Raw genomic sequence first — 16,920 nt, 5'->3', positions numbered from 1 at the left:
GAGAAACGGTTGGCGATACAATTGAATTACTGCTGAAGACTCAAACCCCGTTGGAGGCTCTGGTTCAGGCGTCAAGTAGCTTACGGAATGGATGCGTTGATGCGAGGCCAGTTGATGCCAGTGCAAGTGATCCACCATTAATGTTGCCGTCGGTGGCACTACAAACTGCGGCTACGGTCAGGCATTCGCGCTGCGCATGTTTGGACGCGTTCCTCCCAACTTCAAGGCTGCGGCTTGGCGCAGTTTCCTCGCCGCAATTGAACGAAGCGAATCGGAGAACAGCCTGACAGTGATTGCAGAGAAACTTGGAGGCTGCAGTCTTTTGCTGAGAGTCCCGTTGTGAGCATCCTGTGGCCCTGACATTTTCCGGTTCCAGCCAGGATGCCTCGCTCACGAGTCCCCCCGACGCTCCTGACGAAGCTGAGACACCCGCGTGAAGCCACAGATGGCCCTCGACTATGGAACGCCAAACGAAGAATAAAGACGAGTAAAGGACTGGACCCGGAGCAATTCCGACAATTCAAAAAGACACCGCCGCATGTGTGGTACAACAGCTACGTCAATACGCAACAGGATCCCTCGCGGACGGGCAATCCATCCATTCCAAAATTTGCGACAGCAGAGCTATATGCGATTGACCGAACGGTCAACGACAAAGGAGAGCTAGAATGGTGGAAGTTGGACAGAGAACACCTCGATAAATTCATGGACCTTCATCCACAGCTCTGCAATGTCTCGCCTGACGTGCGGACTTTCATCTCGGACAACGCACATAACCTCACCAGGTCCAAGATCCTTTCACTCCTACGAAATCCCGTCCAGTATTTCTCCGCCTCCTCCAATGTACCACTCCAACAGCGAAAGCAGATATATTTGTAGGTTTCCAATCCATCACTTTTCCCTTCGATGATATACTGATTTGAGATCCAGCCCAGATGTCAAAGACGCCGTTGTGCTGATGCGCACCCCCCATCTCGGCCCGCGATACGCCGCCTTCGATGTCCCGCTCCATTTCAGCAAGCTGGATATGAAAGCATACCTGAAGAACGTCTACAATGTTGATGTTTTACACATTCGGAGTGTGGTCATCCAGGGCAAGGTGCAGAGAAAAGACGCCGCTTCTCCATACACTCGAGGGGAATTGTTCCGTCCACCGAGTCAGAAGAAGATGACGGTGCAGCTTGCGAAGCCCTTTGTCTACCCGGAAGAGATCAAAGATCTATCACCGTACGTTTGCCCTCCTTATTTAGAGCGTCCATTTCAAGGACCCCCAAACTGATCATGTTTTTTAGATGGGAGCATGACCCCTACTGGAACACGATGAAGGCCATGTTAACCGAACAGCGACGGGAGTCCCAGTGGGGAACCATGAACCCGAACATCGAGCACCGGAAGTCCATCGCCCAACAGGCGCAGGAACTGCTCAGAGGAAAAGCAAAGTGGGCCCCGACGTGGCAGGCCTTTGCGGACAACGCGAGAGCTATGCAGGGCGTAGCGACCAAGGTTCCTGCCTCACCACTCGTCAAGAATACTGCAAAGCCAAGCGTGAGTGTAAAATAATTATATCATCACTTTCAAAGCAATGCCGTCAATAGAGCGGACGGATTGGGTACCATTTAAGGATCGTGTCTTGTAAGGGTGGCCACCGGGGTGTTGGTAATATCGCGCCCTGGTTTGCAGGCAGCTCCTGTGGAGCTCTGTTACAAAAATCTTGAAGTTGGTCGAATCCATTGCACGTGGAGGCACAGATTGCGATGATGGGATACATTTGATTCATTATTTATATTTACAAACTAGCGCTGGCCAGGAAAAGGACAAAACAACACAAAGATACCCAAACCGTGACCGTGGTAATCATCACAATCTACTCTCGATCTGCGCATAATGTTGATCTGTGGCCCAGGGCGAGTCAGGCCAGATGTATCGCAACGCCTCGTAAACATGCCTGCAACGTTGGTGCATAAGTCAGTAAAAATCGAACTCCAGGGGTACCATGACCTCTTTGGGCAATAGGTGGTGTAGAGTTAAACTTACTTGACATAGACAATTTCCAAGTCCCGCTTAACTTCCTCCGGGACATCCTTGACATCCTTGCGGTTGTGGGCAGGGAGCAAGACAGTCTTGACGCCGGCGCGATGGGCGCCAATGAGTTTCTCCTTGATGCCGCCGACGGGCATGACGCGACCTCTCAGACTGACTTCGCCAGTCATTGCGATCTGGGGCGGGACGGCTTTACCGGAAAACAAAGAAATCAGAGCGATGGTGTGGGCAAGACCGGCACTAGGACCGTCCTTGGGCACAGCGCCCGCAGGGCAATGGACATGGATGGCACGCTTCTCCATGATATCCTCGTGAGGGTCATGTGTGAGACCCAAATCGTAGCTGTGTGCTTTCACCCAAGTCAAAGCGACTTCGACCGACTCCTTGAGCACATCGCCCAGCTTGCCCGTGAGCTGCACGGTGCCCTTTCCCGGCATGTCGGCGACCTCGATGAACAAGATACTACCTTGGCCACCTGAAGAATAAGCCACCAGACCAGTGACCACGCCAGGACGTGACGTCTTCTCGGCAATCTCCTCCTCGAACCGTTCGATGCCCAAGATGTCTTCGAGTTCCTCAACCGTCACGGTCGGATTGTACTTGGACATATCATTTGCATCTCGTGCGTCCGCGTACTGCACCGCTTTGTATCGGCACACAGACCCAATCTCGCGCTCGAGGTTCCGCACGCCCGATTCCCGAGTATACGATGTGATGATGGTGTCGAGAACGTCGTCGGGGATAATGACTTGGCCCTCCGAAAGACCGTTGGTGCGAATCTGTTTCGGAATCAGATGTTGCTTGGCGATATGTCGCTTTTCAATCGTCGTGTAGCCTGATAGATGAATCGTTTCCATCCGGTCGAGCAGCGGAGGAGGAATCGTGTCCAAGGTATTTGCGGTGGCGATGAACAACACTTTGCTGAGGTCGATGGGGATGTTGACATAGTGGTCGTTGAAGCTGTGGTTTTGTTCCGGGTCCAAAACTTCCAGCATGGCCGCCGACGGATCGCCGTGGAAGTTGTTGGAGCTGATCTTGTCGATTTCGTCGAGCAGGAAAACTGGGTTCGCCACTCCCACCTTCTTGAGTCCGCTGACGATGAGACCGGGCATGGCTGCCACGTAGGTTCTTCGGTGACCACGAATTTCGGCTTCGTCCCTTACTCCTCCGAGTGAGATCCGATGGAATCTTCGACCAAGCGACAGAGCAATAGATTTCGCAAGTGATGTCTTGCCTACTCCTGGCGGGCCGACGAGCAGTAAGATCGGGGATTTGTCGATCATACGCTTGGATTTCAGCACGTGCAATTTGGCTGTGGCTGCATCCCTCTCATCGTCCGGAATCTGCTCCACTGCTTTCTCTTCGCCTTCCTGCGCGGGAGTGAGTTGCTTGGTGAGCCGAGCAATTTGCTGGTCGATATCGGCGTTGACCTGTTGCTTGAGTTTCAAGACTGCCAAATATTCTAGAAGCCGCTTCTTGATCTTCTCGAGGCCGTAGTGGTCGTCGTCTAGCTGTTTCCGGGCCCGTGCCAGAGTGTCCGCGCCAAGCTGGTCATCTGTCACTTTCGTCCACGGAATTTCGACTAGGTTCTCAATATAGGTGCGGATAACACCATATTCGGCATTGGCTGGGTTCATCTTCTTGAGGCGCCGCAGTTCTCGCTCCGCCACGCTTTGCGCTTCAGGGGACAGCCCTGCCTCGGCTACCTTTTTCTTGAGCTCTTCGACTTCATTAACCTCATTCTCTTCGTCTGGGTCGCCACGGCCTTGACCCGGCATGCCCGGCGGTGTCATGCCGTTAAGCCCGGACATGGCTCGCCGTGCTAGGGCCTCCCTTTGGCTTTGGTTTAGGTCGGAGATGTCCACGCCCAGGTTTGGAGGGAGTGTTGTCGACGTGATTGAGGTGATTTTGATGTTGCCGTTGATTCCAGCGATCTGTTTATTAAGCAAAGCTAGGACGCGCTCAAGTCTGTCGTGAAGGTCCAGAGTGCTTAGAATACGAAGTTTCTCCTCAAAACTTGACTCGACAATGTCAGTCATGAAGTCGGCCAACTGTCCAGCTTGCGAGAGGTCCTTCTTGGCGATGAACAACTCAAATCGGCGGACTATGAGTGGGGAGAGAACCATTGACGCCGGGCGGAAGAGCGAAGACAGGCGAAGTAGGGTGAGAAGCTCGCGTGACCGTTGTTTTAACCGAGTAAAACTGGCTCGCAGGTCGCCGTCGTTCAGATCGGGGACTTCGTCCTCGTAGAATGTGACTTCTGCTTCAAAGTATGGTTTCTCATGTTTGATACGGTCGATCCTGAACCGTTGAACCCCCTCCACCACCAGATAAGGGTCCACATTTGAGCTTCCTTGTACCCCGATGATCTTCGCTAGAGTACCATAGCCAAACAAGTCTTGCTTTCGTGCATTGCCAGGGGCTATGTCGGCGTACTCGACGCGCCGGCTGCTCTCTTTCTCAGAACTGTCCAGTAACTCCTTGCCATCGGGGCTAAGGAAGGGCGAGTTTAGAGGTACGCAGCCCACCGGGAGTTGGGCTGTTCCTGATCTTCCTTTCGTCGCACGTTGGAACGCCGAAGATAGAAGGAGGGGTATATCGGAACGGTTCGAAACTGAGATTCGCAAGGTGACACCGGGCAGCAGGACGGAGTCCTTTGCCAGTGGAATGAGTGGAATGGTTGCTTTCGCAGTGTATCCCATGGTGCCGGCTGTTTGTGGATGGGATGCGAAGGTAAAGTGATGGCACGGGTCAAAGCAGGGTTTTGTTTACGAGAATCCGGGGTCCTCCGCAGGGCCTGTCACAGGGATAGATGCATCGTCAAATACGGTAGTTGTAGGTCATGTCATGCGATGGAAGATGCTCGATGTCTTCTCCACGATGATCCGGTGCCCGCGCAGCCGAGGCATGGGAAACATACGTAGCCTGTCACGTGCCACTCTGGCCAATGGCAATACTCGAGCACGTGATTGCGCAATCGCTTTCAACTTGGAATTCCAGTCCTTCAACCTCCGATTCTGGGAATTCCCCTTCCTACGACTCTACCAGCCTTGTCAAGCCCGCAACTATGACGACAATCTCCATTGTGCAAGGGGAAATTACCCTGGACAAGATTGAAAATCCAAAAAGCGATGTTGTCATTAATGTTGGTACACGAAAATCGGCGCTGGCGTTGGCACAGACCGACCAAGTGGTGAAAGCCCTTGCGGCGGTACATCCCGACCATGTATTTGTGACCAAGGCTCGAGACACCGCTGCCGGCGACATCGACAAGGTCACTCCCTTCAAAGACATGGCAGTTAAGAATCTATGGACTCATGAGCTCGAAACGCTGATGACCGAAGGCCAGTTGGATATTCTCGTGCACGCCTATAAAGGTTTGTTGGCTTCCGTGGGGGCAGCACTCTAGATATTAACGTTAATCACCAGATGTGCCGACGCAGTTACCACCGGGCTGTGAAATAGGAGCAGTTATGCCTCGTGTGGACCCAAGGGATGTGTTGGTCACCAAAGCTGGCAAGACACCGCGTAATATCGAAGACTTGCCGGCTGGTTCAGTTATTGGCACCTCATCTATCCGGCGAACTGCGCAGATCGCGTTGTTATACCCTCATCTACGTGTTGCCGACATGAGAGGCAACATCGGAACTCGACTAGCAAAACTCGATGCGGAGGATAGTCCTTTCGACGCATTGATCCTTGGTGCTGCAGGACTCCTTCGGCTAAACCTTGGCCATCGGATCACTCAATACCTGGACTCGAAGAGCGGCGGCATGCTCCATGCCGTGGGCCAAGGAGCGATTGGTATCGAGAACAGATCTGCAGACGAGCGTGTGCAAAGAATGCTTGCCAAAATCGACCATCTCGACTCGCATCTCGCCACCGCGGCTGAACGTAGCCTCCTAAGAACGCTAGAAGGAGGCTGCAGCGCTCCTCTGGGCGTGGAAACTAGCTGGACGACAGATGCTGCCGGAAACAAGTCGCTTCGAATGAAGAGCATCGTGGTCAGCCTGGATGGCAAGGAAAAGGCCGAACTTGACCTGAGTAAAGCCGTCAAATCCAAGGACGATGCGGAAGTGTTTGGGGTGGAGTCCGCGGAGGGATTACTTCGCCGAGGCGCCGACAAGATTCTGGCGGAGATCAAGGCAAAGAAGCCTACCACTGCAGCCGACCTTGAAGAGAAATAGAGGCAGGTTGGTCCAGTTGAAGGGCACGGCGGATCATCAGATGACGAGAACTGGAGCACTGCCATTCAACGCTCTCGAAGTCGACACCATGACGGAACCACTGCAACTGATAATAGCAGGACGCCCTCTTCAGCCTCGATTGAGGGTGTTACCGGCACCTTTGGGGTTCGCCTCGACAAATTCATCCCACTCACGCGCCTTCATAGTGGCAGCGTCGGCTTGCTCCATATTATCTTCATCTGGTTCTGGCTGGGGTGCGTTGGCATTCCCTCCACCTTCGATGATCCCTCCTCTTCGCCGTTCTTCTTCAAGATATTCATCTATGCTCATAGTGGGAAGGTTATGCCCGGGCCTGAATACGCCCTGCTGCAGCTGAGTTCGCTTGTCTGTCAAGGTGAATGGCTGAAGTGGTTTGCCTTTTGGATCGAGCAGCGGGCCCCCTCGTCTGCCAAGTCCGGACATGGTCACCGGTCCGTCAAGCCTCTCCGAATAGCCATCCGATCTCGAGGGCTCTCTTCGGTCGTCAGGTACTTCCGACCTGGTTGGCTCAGCCTGCCGCATTTGGGACAAGATCTCGAGTTCTTGGCTGATCATCTCCAAGGAAGAAAACGCCTTGTTGACGCACAGTGCGATTTCAGCCAAGTACAAGTTCCGAATCGTCTCGTCATCAACGTTTGACTTTCCCGATTCATTCCTTAAATACTGTCCATGGTTAGCAAGCGTTCATAGACTGTTGAAGGCGGTTAAACAAACCTCGAGCTTTTGTTTCAACGACTTCTCTTCCTGGAAACGGGATATCTTGATTTTCCGCTTCTCCTCCGGGTTATCTGAAGAGACTATCTTGAAACCGCCACGCTGTTCAAGAAATCGTTCGTAGAGCTTCCGATCAGACGGACTCAGGAGCCCGTAGTGATCCAGCCGGGTCAGGAAATCCTCAAGCAGCGCAGATGCTTCTCGTAATGATGAAATGCGATCTTGCCCATATGACTTCAGGATAACATCCGCTAGAAGGTAATCCACAGTAAGATATCTTAGTGATGCCGTCAGCCAGAGCATATCTGAAAAACCTCCGGATGTTCCACTCACTGAAGGTCTTGCGTGGAGATGTCCTCCACCTCCTCATTCGTGCTGAAGAGGGACAGTTTTCGTATAAGGTTGCGACATTGTTGAAGGGCGTCGATGATGGACTGTAAGCACTCTTTGAATGTTTCGCTCCGGGGATCCAGGCTGTCTAATTCATCTAGACGAGCCTTGGCCTGATTGTAGAGAACTCTGAGAGACGGTTCTGAGTTCTCCATGGGAACCTTGACCGCTGCTGTAACAGATTGTGTATGCACAGAAGGTATTTGAAAGAAGCAGGATTAGTTACACGAACCGGAAGTCTTTGGAGGTAGTAAGAACGTAAGCAACAGGTTCTAGAAGTAAAGAGAGGTAGAGGCGTCGTCCAAGGCAGCCAATCAGGGACTGACAGCATCAGTGAATGCCAAGTTCCAGCTTATGTAATTGGCCTCCACCGGCCTCGTGACCGCCGTCGTGGGGAACTTTTCCATCGGGAAAGCCTTGTGCATGTGCACTGACTCTGACTCATCGTGCTCAATCAGAACCATATCTTGCGTTGATTTTTTGTCGTACAAGCGACATTCAAAGTATCTTCCTCGCATGTAACCAATATGACATCTCCAACGCCGTCGCAGGGCGTAGGCCCTGAGGACGAAATGGCTTTGGAAAAGAATGCTGGCCTAATTATGGGCGTAGGTCACAAAGAATTTCTAGAATGACTTCCCATCGCTCACATGTCATCGCAGACCAACAGCAGCAGTATTGTATCAAAGAGGAGTGTCGAGAGGCTGTATCTGCCCCAGCCCCATTTCTATCGCTATTTCGTCAAGAAGCCCCAAAGACGAGCCCCGACCATTAATCGTGGGTATTGGCTTCGAATGAGAGCCATTGACTGGGTGGTCAGACAGTTCTTAGAGAAACCCTCTGACCAGAAGAAAGTCATAATCAATCTGGGCTGTGGCTAGTGAGTAAGGATGTCGATTTGTTGTCCAGCACCTGGCAGACTCTGCTTACACAATCAGTGACCCTATTCCCTTCCAATGGATGGCCCAAGACAAAGAACTTTGCGAACACACAAAGTTCATTGATATCGACTTCGAAGAACTCATGCTCACCAAGCGAGAAATCATCTTAAACACGCCCAAGATGAAGGAACTTCTTACTCTTTCGACAGAATCACCCTCGGAGAAAGGCGTCATTCTCGACAGTGAAGAATACACTGCGCTTGGGTGTGATCTCCGGAATCTGCGACGCCTCAAGCGACTGGTCAACGCTGTTGTTGACATTGAGGATTGTCTCGTGCTCTGCATTGCAGAGGTCAGCATCACTTACATGGCGCCTGAAGATTCGGATGCACTCATTGCTTGGACCACCACTTTATCGTCCGGTATGCTTGTCGACCTCTACTGCATGTAAATGTACTTATGGATATAGACGTGACCTTCTGCTTGCTGGAGCAGCAATCTCCAGATCGACCGGACAATCCGTTCACGGCAGCCATGTTGAAACACTTTGCCAAGCTCGGCACCCCTCTTCGATCCGTGCTCAAATACCCAGACAATCATACTCAGACATTGCGGTTCCAGGATGCAGGATTCCCGCTTGTTGAGATACAGAGTCTGTGGGAGCTCTGGGCCGATCCAAGATTTTTATCTCCGTCCCAAAGGATGTCTTTGGACGAGGTAGAGCCCTTTGACGAATGGTGAGCCCGCCTATGTTTACTGTCTCGACCTCGCGCTAAACCTTACATTAGGGAGGAATTTGCCCTGTTCGCTTCACATTACTGTCTTATAGTGGCTCAAACGGGGCCAGACCCATTGATACCGGAAGAGCCCAGGTCTAGGAGAGCCTCCGTGGACAGCTTCACTTCTGATCTTTCTACGAGAACCGTGTCTCCTTACACTGGACAGACGCAATGGTTTGCATACAAATTCTCACGAAATCCGGATAAGGAAGGAAGAACCCACCACGCATCGGCATTTTCAATCCCAGGTCAGGACGCGATTGGCGTTCATGGAGGCATAGGACCGCAAGGTCGACTGTCCACCACGTCTGTATACGCATCTGCCGAGTCTAATATGCCTTTCCCCGTACTCCCACCACAGGAGATTGGAGCCCGATGTTGTCATACGGTCACGTCTCTCGACAATGGACAGAATGTCCTGGTAGGTGGAAGAGGCTCACCTTCTGCACCACTGAAAGACTGCTGGCTACAGACAGGCTCCAAGTGGGAAAGAATCCAGGACCTCCCTGAACCACGGTTTCGACACCGCGCCGCCGGGGTCGTTCTGCCAGATAACCAGTATGGTGTTGTGGTCTTTGGAGGCAAGACATCAGCAACCAAGGTTGCGCTGGACTGTCTTCTATGGGATCCCAAGAACGGGTGGCAGAAACTCCGGTCACTGCTTGGAGATCCAATGCCACGATTCGGCGCCAGCTTCGTCAGACTCGGCTTCAACCACGGTCTGCTCTTCGGCGGCATGCGGCAAGATGGAGTGATCTGCCAGGGGCTCTGGAGGTGGAGGTTGATCATCCGAGACAACGTCGTTGCGGGTATCAGGTTCAAGGCCTCCACGGCTCTGGATGCGTCAGCCGGTATTTTTCCCTGGTTGGCTCGGCTTGGGGCCTCATACAGTGTGATTAGGAATGAGTTGCTCGTCATCGGCGGAGTGGCCAAGCACGGCTGCATTCCCAAGGACTACGAGATTCTGTCTATTCTCGGCAGTTTCTCCGCGTTCGGCGTGTTGGAGAAGGAAATGGAACTGCGTGTTGCGTGTGTTCTTCCAAAACTCCAACCTGACGTTCCTCGACCTTTTCTGGTTGGGCATGCCACACACCGCACGAGTTACGAGACCACTCTCCTCGTCGGCGGAGGAGCTACATGCTTCAGCTTTGGCGCTTATTGGAATCCCGGCTGTTGGCTATTATACGACCGTGAAGCGGGTGTGAGTTCACACTGGGCACTTGTGAAGCCCAGTCCGCCTGGCAATCCAGATTCATCCTCTCCGCCGGCCTTCGGCAATAGTACGTCTAAGGATGGACAGGCCATATTGCACCCGCCGGTCATGGTGGAACGGACGAAAGTCTCCAGCGAGCAGGATTTTGCACACATCCGCCGCGAGGGTATACCGAAACTGTTGACATCTCTCGACCTGGGACCTTGCATATCGCTATGGACGCCGTCATATCTCTTGTCGAAGGTCCCCTCTTCGAAATCGATCGTCATACACTCAGCACCTGGCCGGACTATGAACTTCCAGCGCAAGGACTTTGCCTACAAGACCCTCGGCTTTCACGACTTCATCACCGCCATCACCACCGATCCAGACTCACACATGTATCTGCGCTCCATCTCCAGCACCAACCCGACACAGCTGCCGGCAGATTTTTGGAAAGACTGGCCCGAGTTGGCCAAGGACTTTGCTCTTCCTACCCCGCTCAAGAGTTTCATCAAGCAAACCCAGCACAGCAGCCCCCTGCGCATCAGCTCCAACGTCAATATGTGGCTACACTACGACGTCATGGCCAACGTGTTGTTTCAGATTCGAGGTACGCGGAAACTCGTCCTCTTTCCTCCAGAAGACCTGAAACATCTATCTTTTCCGCCGGGCTCGACGACATCTACCATTGATATTTTCGAACCATACAAGTCTGTCAAGGAGACCGCAACAGCAACTGATGACAACAACAGCAATATCGGTGGCGATGAGGGCAGAAATTCAAACTCACAATCACAATCTCAGCCATCGGGGGCAGAAGAACAACAGAAACACGCGTACCCACATGAACACGAAAATGAACATGAGCATGGAGCAACAGATACCCTCAAACCCATACCAAACACACATCCTCACATTGCCATTCTCCGGCCTGGGGAAGCGTTATACATCCCACCGCTGTGGGCACATGCAGCCACTCCCATCATGCCTCGTGCAGCACATCAAGTTGGCAGCAGTGACCAACATCACGACCACCGATCTGCGAACTGTAACAACACTAACAGCACCAACGATAATAATAATAATAATACCAACAGTGACGGTGGCGACCACAGGGCCGAACTCAACTCCAGCCCCAGTTCCAGTCCCGAAACCGGTTCTATCAACATCTCACTCAACATCTTTTTCCGCTCCCTTCCAGCCACCCGCTACGCCGCCGGCCGCGACGTCTACGGCAACCGCGACCTAGCTGCCTACGAAGACGGTCGGCGTGATATTGACAGGATCGTCAGGCGGTTCTTGGCTTCTGCTCCTCATCCTACTTCCCAGCCGAATGCAAATGCAAACACAAACGCTCAGTTCAACACCGATACTACTACTGACCCAGAAACGACCACTGGTAAAGATGTCGAGATTGATGTCGACGTCGACATTCCAAAGGCCATCACAAAAGCCTATCTTGAGCGCTTGGCCGATGAATTGAGAGAGCGGGCGGAAAACTTGTAATCTTCTCTTGTCCTTCATTGCAAAGAATCAAAGACTTGGCTTCGGTGTTGGGCAGATCTTGGAAAGTCAAGAGTAGAAATAAAGATTTGTTTTTGGATATTCGGCACGATGGGCCATGATGCTGCCACCGGTATATAGCAGCTACAGTACCTTAGATATCTACTTCACCTACTAGTACCTAAGTGCCCGTTCAAGGTCCTAGTAGTAGATGCTTTTGAGTAAATGGAAACGTAACCTTGAAGTATTATTGGATAAAATGAGATTCGGAAAGACTTTATTTCTTTACTACTACCTTACCTAGGTAGCCAAACTCAAATGACTTACGGGTACTCCAAAAGTTCTGACTACTGTGCCCAACCTAAACCGACTCGTACTCTTCTTCCTACCTACTCCTACTAAACAGAGGGAACTACCCACCTACCTAGGTCCCTAGTTTCGGTACCTACCTGGTAAGGATCATAGAACGCAGTCAAGCGAGTCAGACAGGCAAACTACACAGTGGTGGATTCTTTCTGTGGGCGGGCAGTGGTGCCACTGTGATGCTTGGTGCTATTTTTTTGTATCCTTTTTCATTGAACATCACCACGATTATAACATCCTGTCACGGTGTAGGCACCAACCAGTACATACTACGCAGTACTCCCATGACCTGAAGAGTACCTGACCTACCTTACATTCAAATTAATGACATCCAATCCCGCCTCACGGTACTGTGGCTGCTGCCTGCGAGTATCGCCTTCTACTGCTCTACAGTCTACAGTAATACACTGGCAGCCCGCAGTATATGCTCCGGACAATCAGGACCTTCCCAGACACAATTTGAACAGGACATACGCGGTGGTAAACCATGTGTCATTTTTTATCCCATCACCCACCACCAAATCTCCAATTCCCATCTCTTCAAGAGGATAACCCAATATCTTTGAGAAAAAGCTCGAGGATAAAGCTGCTCGGCATACTGGCACAAGGCTCGAAGAAAAACCACAAATCGGCAAAAGAAGGATTACCGCTCGCTGCCCATTGCCCTGATTTCTTTCCCGGTTCAGATCCTTTGTTCCTTGGCCCCCAATATTCATCATAACATCATATTTCAAAAACCTCATACACGATCCATGTCATCAACGGGCTTCAAAATCAAACAGAAACATCAAACATCAACAAAAGTGCTCGCTCATCATGAAAACATCATCTGCAACGGCAATGCCCGTCAAGTTCGGCACTGCAGTGCGTGCCTTGACGGCTGCCTGACTCCAATGCCAGGTCAAGCCAAACTGATCCAGGCCCATTGAGCCGAACGCTTTGGGCCCCGGGTTCCATTCAATTCCTGGCATAGGGTCTGTTCATCGCCGCGATCTCTCGGGCCACTGTAGCCCAGTCGAGCTCTCTCTTCACTGGTTCACCCCGCTTCTCTTGCTGTTGTTCATCCCACTTCATCAGTTCATACACAAACTTCAGATGTGGTTGGATGATGACATTGAGACGACGGGCGCGCACGAAGCAGCTTCAATCATTGACTTAGTCGATGGGCTTTCTTCCTTTATAAGCGGAACACTTACTATGCTCTTGGAAAGCTCAATCCTAAGCGAGCCATGACCTCTGCAATACAAATGGTGGCAGATCTACTGACTCCCACCCGACAGTGCACCAGGGTCGCGGTACCATCGGAACGACCTCTTTCTGGACGACATGTAAGTGTTCTGCAAAATGTTTCGCAGTGACCGATTCTTGACTTACCGATAAACTCCAAACACCTCTCCATTTCAAGTGTAAGTTCATCAATACCATTGTCCTGCACGCGATCCACCATAAACAAATTTTCTCGACCCCAGGCTTGCATTTCGGCCTCTGACCAGGACACCGGCTCCCCAACACTAAGAATGCGCCGAATCCCCAACAATCGAAGCATTTCCGGGTTGTTTGCATGGTTGAGATTTCCCAAATACATATACGGCAGGATGCGACTGGGGAGGCTGCCATCAAACTTGGTCAACCAAGCCGGCGCCGTGATTGGAGGAGGTTTTGCATCAACAAACTTTGGGCTTTCCCGCAACAGCCGTTCTTGGATGGTGCTTAACAGAGCTACGTCGGAAGGATAGGCGAAGAAGTTACGCTTCTTTTCACAATGCAGCCGGATCCAAGCCTCATGAACCGGAACGCCTTCGACATACATAAAGTACGCCACCGCCAACATGGAGGTCTCAGTATATCCGTCTGCACAATGCAGTAAGACGCGACGGGGACGGGGCGTCAATTCGGTCATCTGAATGTCCCCATCCTTGTGCTTGGCGTCATCAACTGGCTCTTTGGTATGGATCAACTTGTACAGCCATCGACACATGCGCAGAATTCCCGTCACCTCAGCTTGGGACCAAGCGGCCGGCATGATACTGCCGGAGCTCGGAAACGCGAGATGGACAGGATCATCGTCGTCACGAGTTTCGAGTTGCTTCAGTTTTGCAGCCAAGGCTTTGTCGTCTGGCATGGATGCGTGATCACTGGCCTCGATGTAAAGGTCATAGGTCGGATCATCTATGGTTGATGGTGGTTCGGTATATGGGCCAGGCGTCGGTCCTTGGAACACACCTGGAGAGATCTCGGAAGCCTTGGACATGGCAGACATCTCTCGTCTTTCTTGTTGCACAAAGTCCAGGGTAGAGTCGGTGTACTTGCCCCGAGAGTCGATGGCCACTAACTCTGGATGGGCTTGTTCCACGTCTTCAAAAGGTTGTGTGAGCACGAAGGTATGGTAAGTCTCGGCGGACTGTCCCATATTCTCCAATTCTTTCCGCCATCTCTTTTGCACAGACGCGGTTCGCTCAGCAACAGACTTGATAATACGACCATCTGTGTCCTCGTCGCCGTAGATGACGATGTCGGACACCAAAGCCATCTTGGCCGCCTGAATGTGGAAGTTGCGGACGGAGAAGCCCTCTCGCGGGTCACAATCCAAAAAGCCGTGACCATTACCGTCGGACAGATTGAGAATCTCATCGGGCGCAACGGCGCCCTTGATCCGCGACCGCGTCAGGTCTCCACCAGCTTTTATAATGGTTATACCTCGCAAGCATTTTGGGATCTTTCGCAACGATCTCTTTCTTGCCACGAAAAAGGCCAGCTGGATGTGATTTTCCGGATGCAGCCCATGGAGCCACGGGAACACCGAAGATGGGTTTGGAAGGGGCTGTGAAGAATAGTGTTCAAGCGCTTCTGCCAGTCCTTTGGCATTGATGCCGTAGATGGGCGGAGAATTGCATAGCTTTGGATAGTTGTGGGGAGGATGGAGGAGAGTGGTCGGTTTCGACGCAACCTGTCTCAGTGGAGGCGAATTGGGCGGAGTGATTTGCGACTGGGCGGGAACTGGTCCAGGAGGACAGTATGGCAAGTGTTTGTTAGGCACTTGGGAGGAAGAGCGAGGTTGATTCAATGTAACAGAAGGGCCGAGAGGTGGAGGGGTCGACTGTCGAACGGGGGTTTGTTGCTGAAGGACAACAGTGGCCATCCTTCTGCGGTATCAGTATGGACAAGGAGTAATTGTTTATCCACTATCACCACTATGTCTCAGCGGCTCATCCTGGGTCGAGAGGAGTCCTAGCCAGACGTGCTCAGCCGTCGGCGTACGGGAAGGAGTCCTCTTTGAACAACGAGAGGCGAGCCTCGAGCGTGTCAATGGACGAGGTGAGGGGTCGTCGCAAACAAAGAAAGACTCAGGATGGAATTGTAGCCTCCGGAATGTGCACAAAATGTCTTGAACCGCCACGGTATAGAAAATATTTGGGACAATTCACAAAGTATGGCTTCGCGCAAGAAGTCCTGCCGCTGCTGTTTGTCGGTGGTCACGAGCAATTGAACGGTAGTAGACTGGGAGGGGAAGGCTCGATCAATGGAGGTTGGGATAAGGCATTTGAAGCGTGTGCCGCAATGCGAACCGAGCTAATCTGGAGGAGGAGTGGTATCTGATGGAAATGTAGTGTAGGGTCCGTGGTCGCTTGCGATGGTGGCCAGCACTGCCAGTAACAGCGACACAACAACTCGACCTGACGTCTGGAGAAGAGGAGTGGGCGGGTGCTGGTCCACTGATGAGACTCGGGAGGGATGGTGGGGCAGCCGCTTGTTCGAAGGACCAGAAACCAAAAGCCTCAGCCAGCAGAAGGCCCGAGCAAAGGGCTCCCTACCTAGGTAGTAGTAGGCCATCATTCTGGGGACCAGAGGAAGCCAGGGCCAGAGCCGGGGGCCAAGGCGGTTGATGTGAATCGCCGCAGAGACGGTTCGTGTGGCACAAAGTTCGAGCAGGTGTGCATGATGGAAGTGATGGAGCTGGAGAGAGTGGAGAGACTGATAGGCGATGGCCCCGGTCGCTACAGGCCGGGGATGTCAATTGGGTGCATTAGCACCAAATGATGGCCGGGGAGGAGGAAGCTCGTCAAAGTGTATCGACGGCGCCTTCGGATGTGGATACAGAGGAGAGAGCCCGAGGAGGGTGAGGTTAGATGGCGTGAGTGGTACATACTGCCTCTGTATAGACTGGAATGACGAGGAGCAGAAGGTGTCGAGGAGAATGTGTACCTCCTGGTAGAGGTGTGAGCAGAGTGAACAGGCTGGAGGCTGAGTGCTGGCAACGAGGGAGGGAGGGTGAAGGGTGCAGGATGGAGGGGCATCACTGACAACTACCCACCTTTGACTGACAGACTCTGCTACTACATACCTAGGTAGTACTACTGCCACTGCCACTGCAGCCCGCATCCCGCAATAATAATGTGCAGCATGCAAGACTGACAACAATCGGCCGCCCGTCGTGCAGTGGCTGATCCGTCATGGACCAGAGCAATTGGAGCGAGATGAGGTGTGGACGCCTTGACTTTACGGCAGGCTTCAAGTTGGACTCGCATCGCATGAAATGGTGATCGCCCTGCTATTACTCTATGGCAGTCGAGCTGCTTGCTATCAAAGGTTCCGAGAGATCGCAACTGGAGATGTTGCGCTGTTTCAAGTCTACCACACGTGTTGACCCTGTCATTTCGGGTCCCAGCAGCGTCTGGAGGGGCAACTTTACAGTACCTGGGGAGAGTAGTGCCCGCCAACTACCAGGTACCTACCACTCCTGCAAATGAACAACTTGAGCTTGACGGCAGCAGCGGGAGATGCCCCAGAGCCTTCGCTACCACTCCTGAAGACAACCTGAACGGACTTTA

The 16,920-nt window shown here is 52.3% G+C and overlaps 6 protein-coding genes across 7 annotated transcripts; 3 read left to right on the top strand and 3 right to left on the bottom strand.

Moving 5' to 3' along the window:
* The first annotated feature begins 228 nt into the window (after positions 1–228).
* On the top strand, positions 229–2,707 carry HMPREF1120_01072 (uncharacterized protein). Its single transcript, XM_009155079.1, has 3 exons — positions 229–875; positions 931–1,227; positions 1,293–2,707. Exons 1-3 carry the CDS (start codon positions 382–384, stop codon positions 1,558–1,560), a joined length of 1,059 nt encoding a protein of 352 aa, XP_009153327.1. The 5' UTR covers positions 229–381; the 3' UTR covers positions 1,561–2,707.
* Positions 2,031–4,742, bottom strand: HMPREF1120_01071 (lon protease like 2, peroxisomal; the record flags this gene model as incomplete). The annotated part of the gene is made up of 1 exon (XM_009155078.1): positions 2,031–4,742. The coding sequence occupies one exon, from the start codon at positions 4,740–4,742 to the stop codon at positions 2,031–2,033; it is 2,712 nt and encodes a 903-aa protein (XP_009153326.1).
* A 307-nt stretch (positions 4,743–5,049) lies between these two features.
* Positions 5,050–7,292, top strand: HMPREF1120_01070 (porphobilinogen deaminase). Its single transcript, XM_009155077.1, has 2 exons — positions 5,050–5,417; positions 5,470–7,292. Exons 1-2 carry the CDS (start codon positions 5,108–5,110, stop codon positions 6,225–6,227), a joined length of 1,068 nt encoding a protein of 355 aa, XP_009153325.1. The 5' UTR covers positions 5,050–5,107; the 3' UTR covers positions 6,228–7,292.
* HMPREF1120_01069 (uncharacterized protein) lies at positions 6,357–7,525 on the bottom strand (the record flags this gene model as incomplete). Its single annotated transcript, XM_009155076.1, has 3 exons — positions 6,357–6,929; positions 6,981–7,257; positions 7,314–7,525. The coding sequence occupies 3 exons, from the start codon at positions 7,523–7,525 to the stop codon at positions 6,357–6,359; spliced, it is 1,062 nt and encodes a 353-aa protein (XP_009153324.1).
* Positions 7,526–7,818: 293 nt separating this feature from the next.
* HMPREF1120_01067 lies at positions 7,819–15,590 on the top strand. 2 transcript variants are annotated; one of them, XM_009155073.1, is made up of 5 exons: positions 7,819–7,978; positions 8,033–8,250; positions 8,309–8,673; positions 8,721–8,988; positions 9,040–15,590. In XM_009155073.1, exons 1-5 carry the CDS (start codon positions 7,898–7,900, stop codon positions 11,729–11,731), a joined length of 3,624 nt encoding a protein of 1,207 aa, XP_009153321.1. In that variant the 5' UTR covers positions 7,819–7,897; the 3' UTR covers positions 11,732–15,590. The 2 variants fall into 2 exon arrangements, with proteins under 2 accessions (XP_009153321.1, XP_009153322.1); XM_009155074.1 differs by having other exon boundaries at positions 8,033–8,254.
* HMPREF1120_01068 (protein-tyrosine phosphatase) lies at positions 13,049–15,230 on the bottom strand (the record flags this gene model as incomplete). Its single annotated transcript, XM_009155075.1, has 3 exons — positions 13,049–13,232; positions 13,288–13,408; positions 13,466–15,230. The coding sequence occupies 3 exons, from the start codon at positions 15,228–15,230 to the stop codon at positions 13,049–13,051; spliced, it is 2,070 nt and encodes a 689-aa protein (XP_009153323.1).
* Positions 15,591–16,920: the final 1,330 nt, after the last annotated feature.

Source organism: Exophiala dermatitidis (assembly GCF_000230625.1).
Source record: "Exophiala dermatitidis NIH/UT8656 unplaced genomic scaffold supercont1.1, whole genome shotgun sequence".
NCBI classification, from domain to species: domain Eukaryota; kingdom Fungi; phylum Ascomycota; class Eurotiomycetes; order Chaetothyriales; family Herpotrichiellaceae; genus Exophiala; species Exophiala dermatitidis.
The sequence above is the reverse complement of the archived record's forward strand: the minus strand, read 5'-3'. Positions and strand labels throughout refer to the sequence as shown.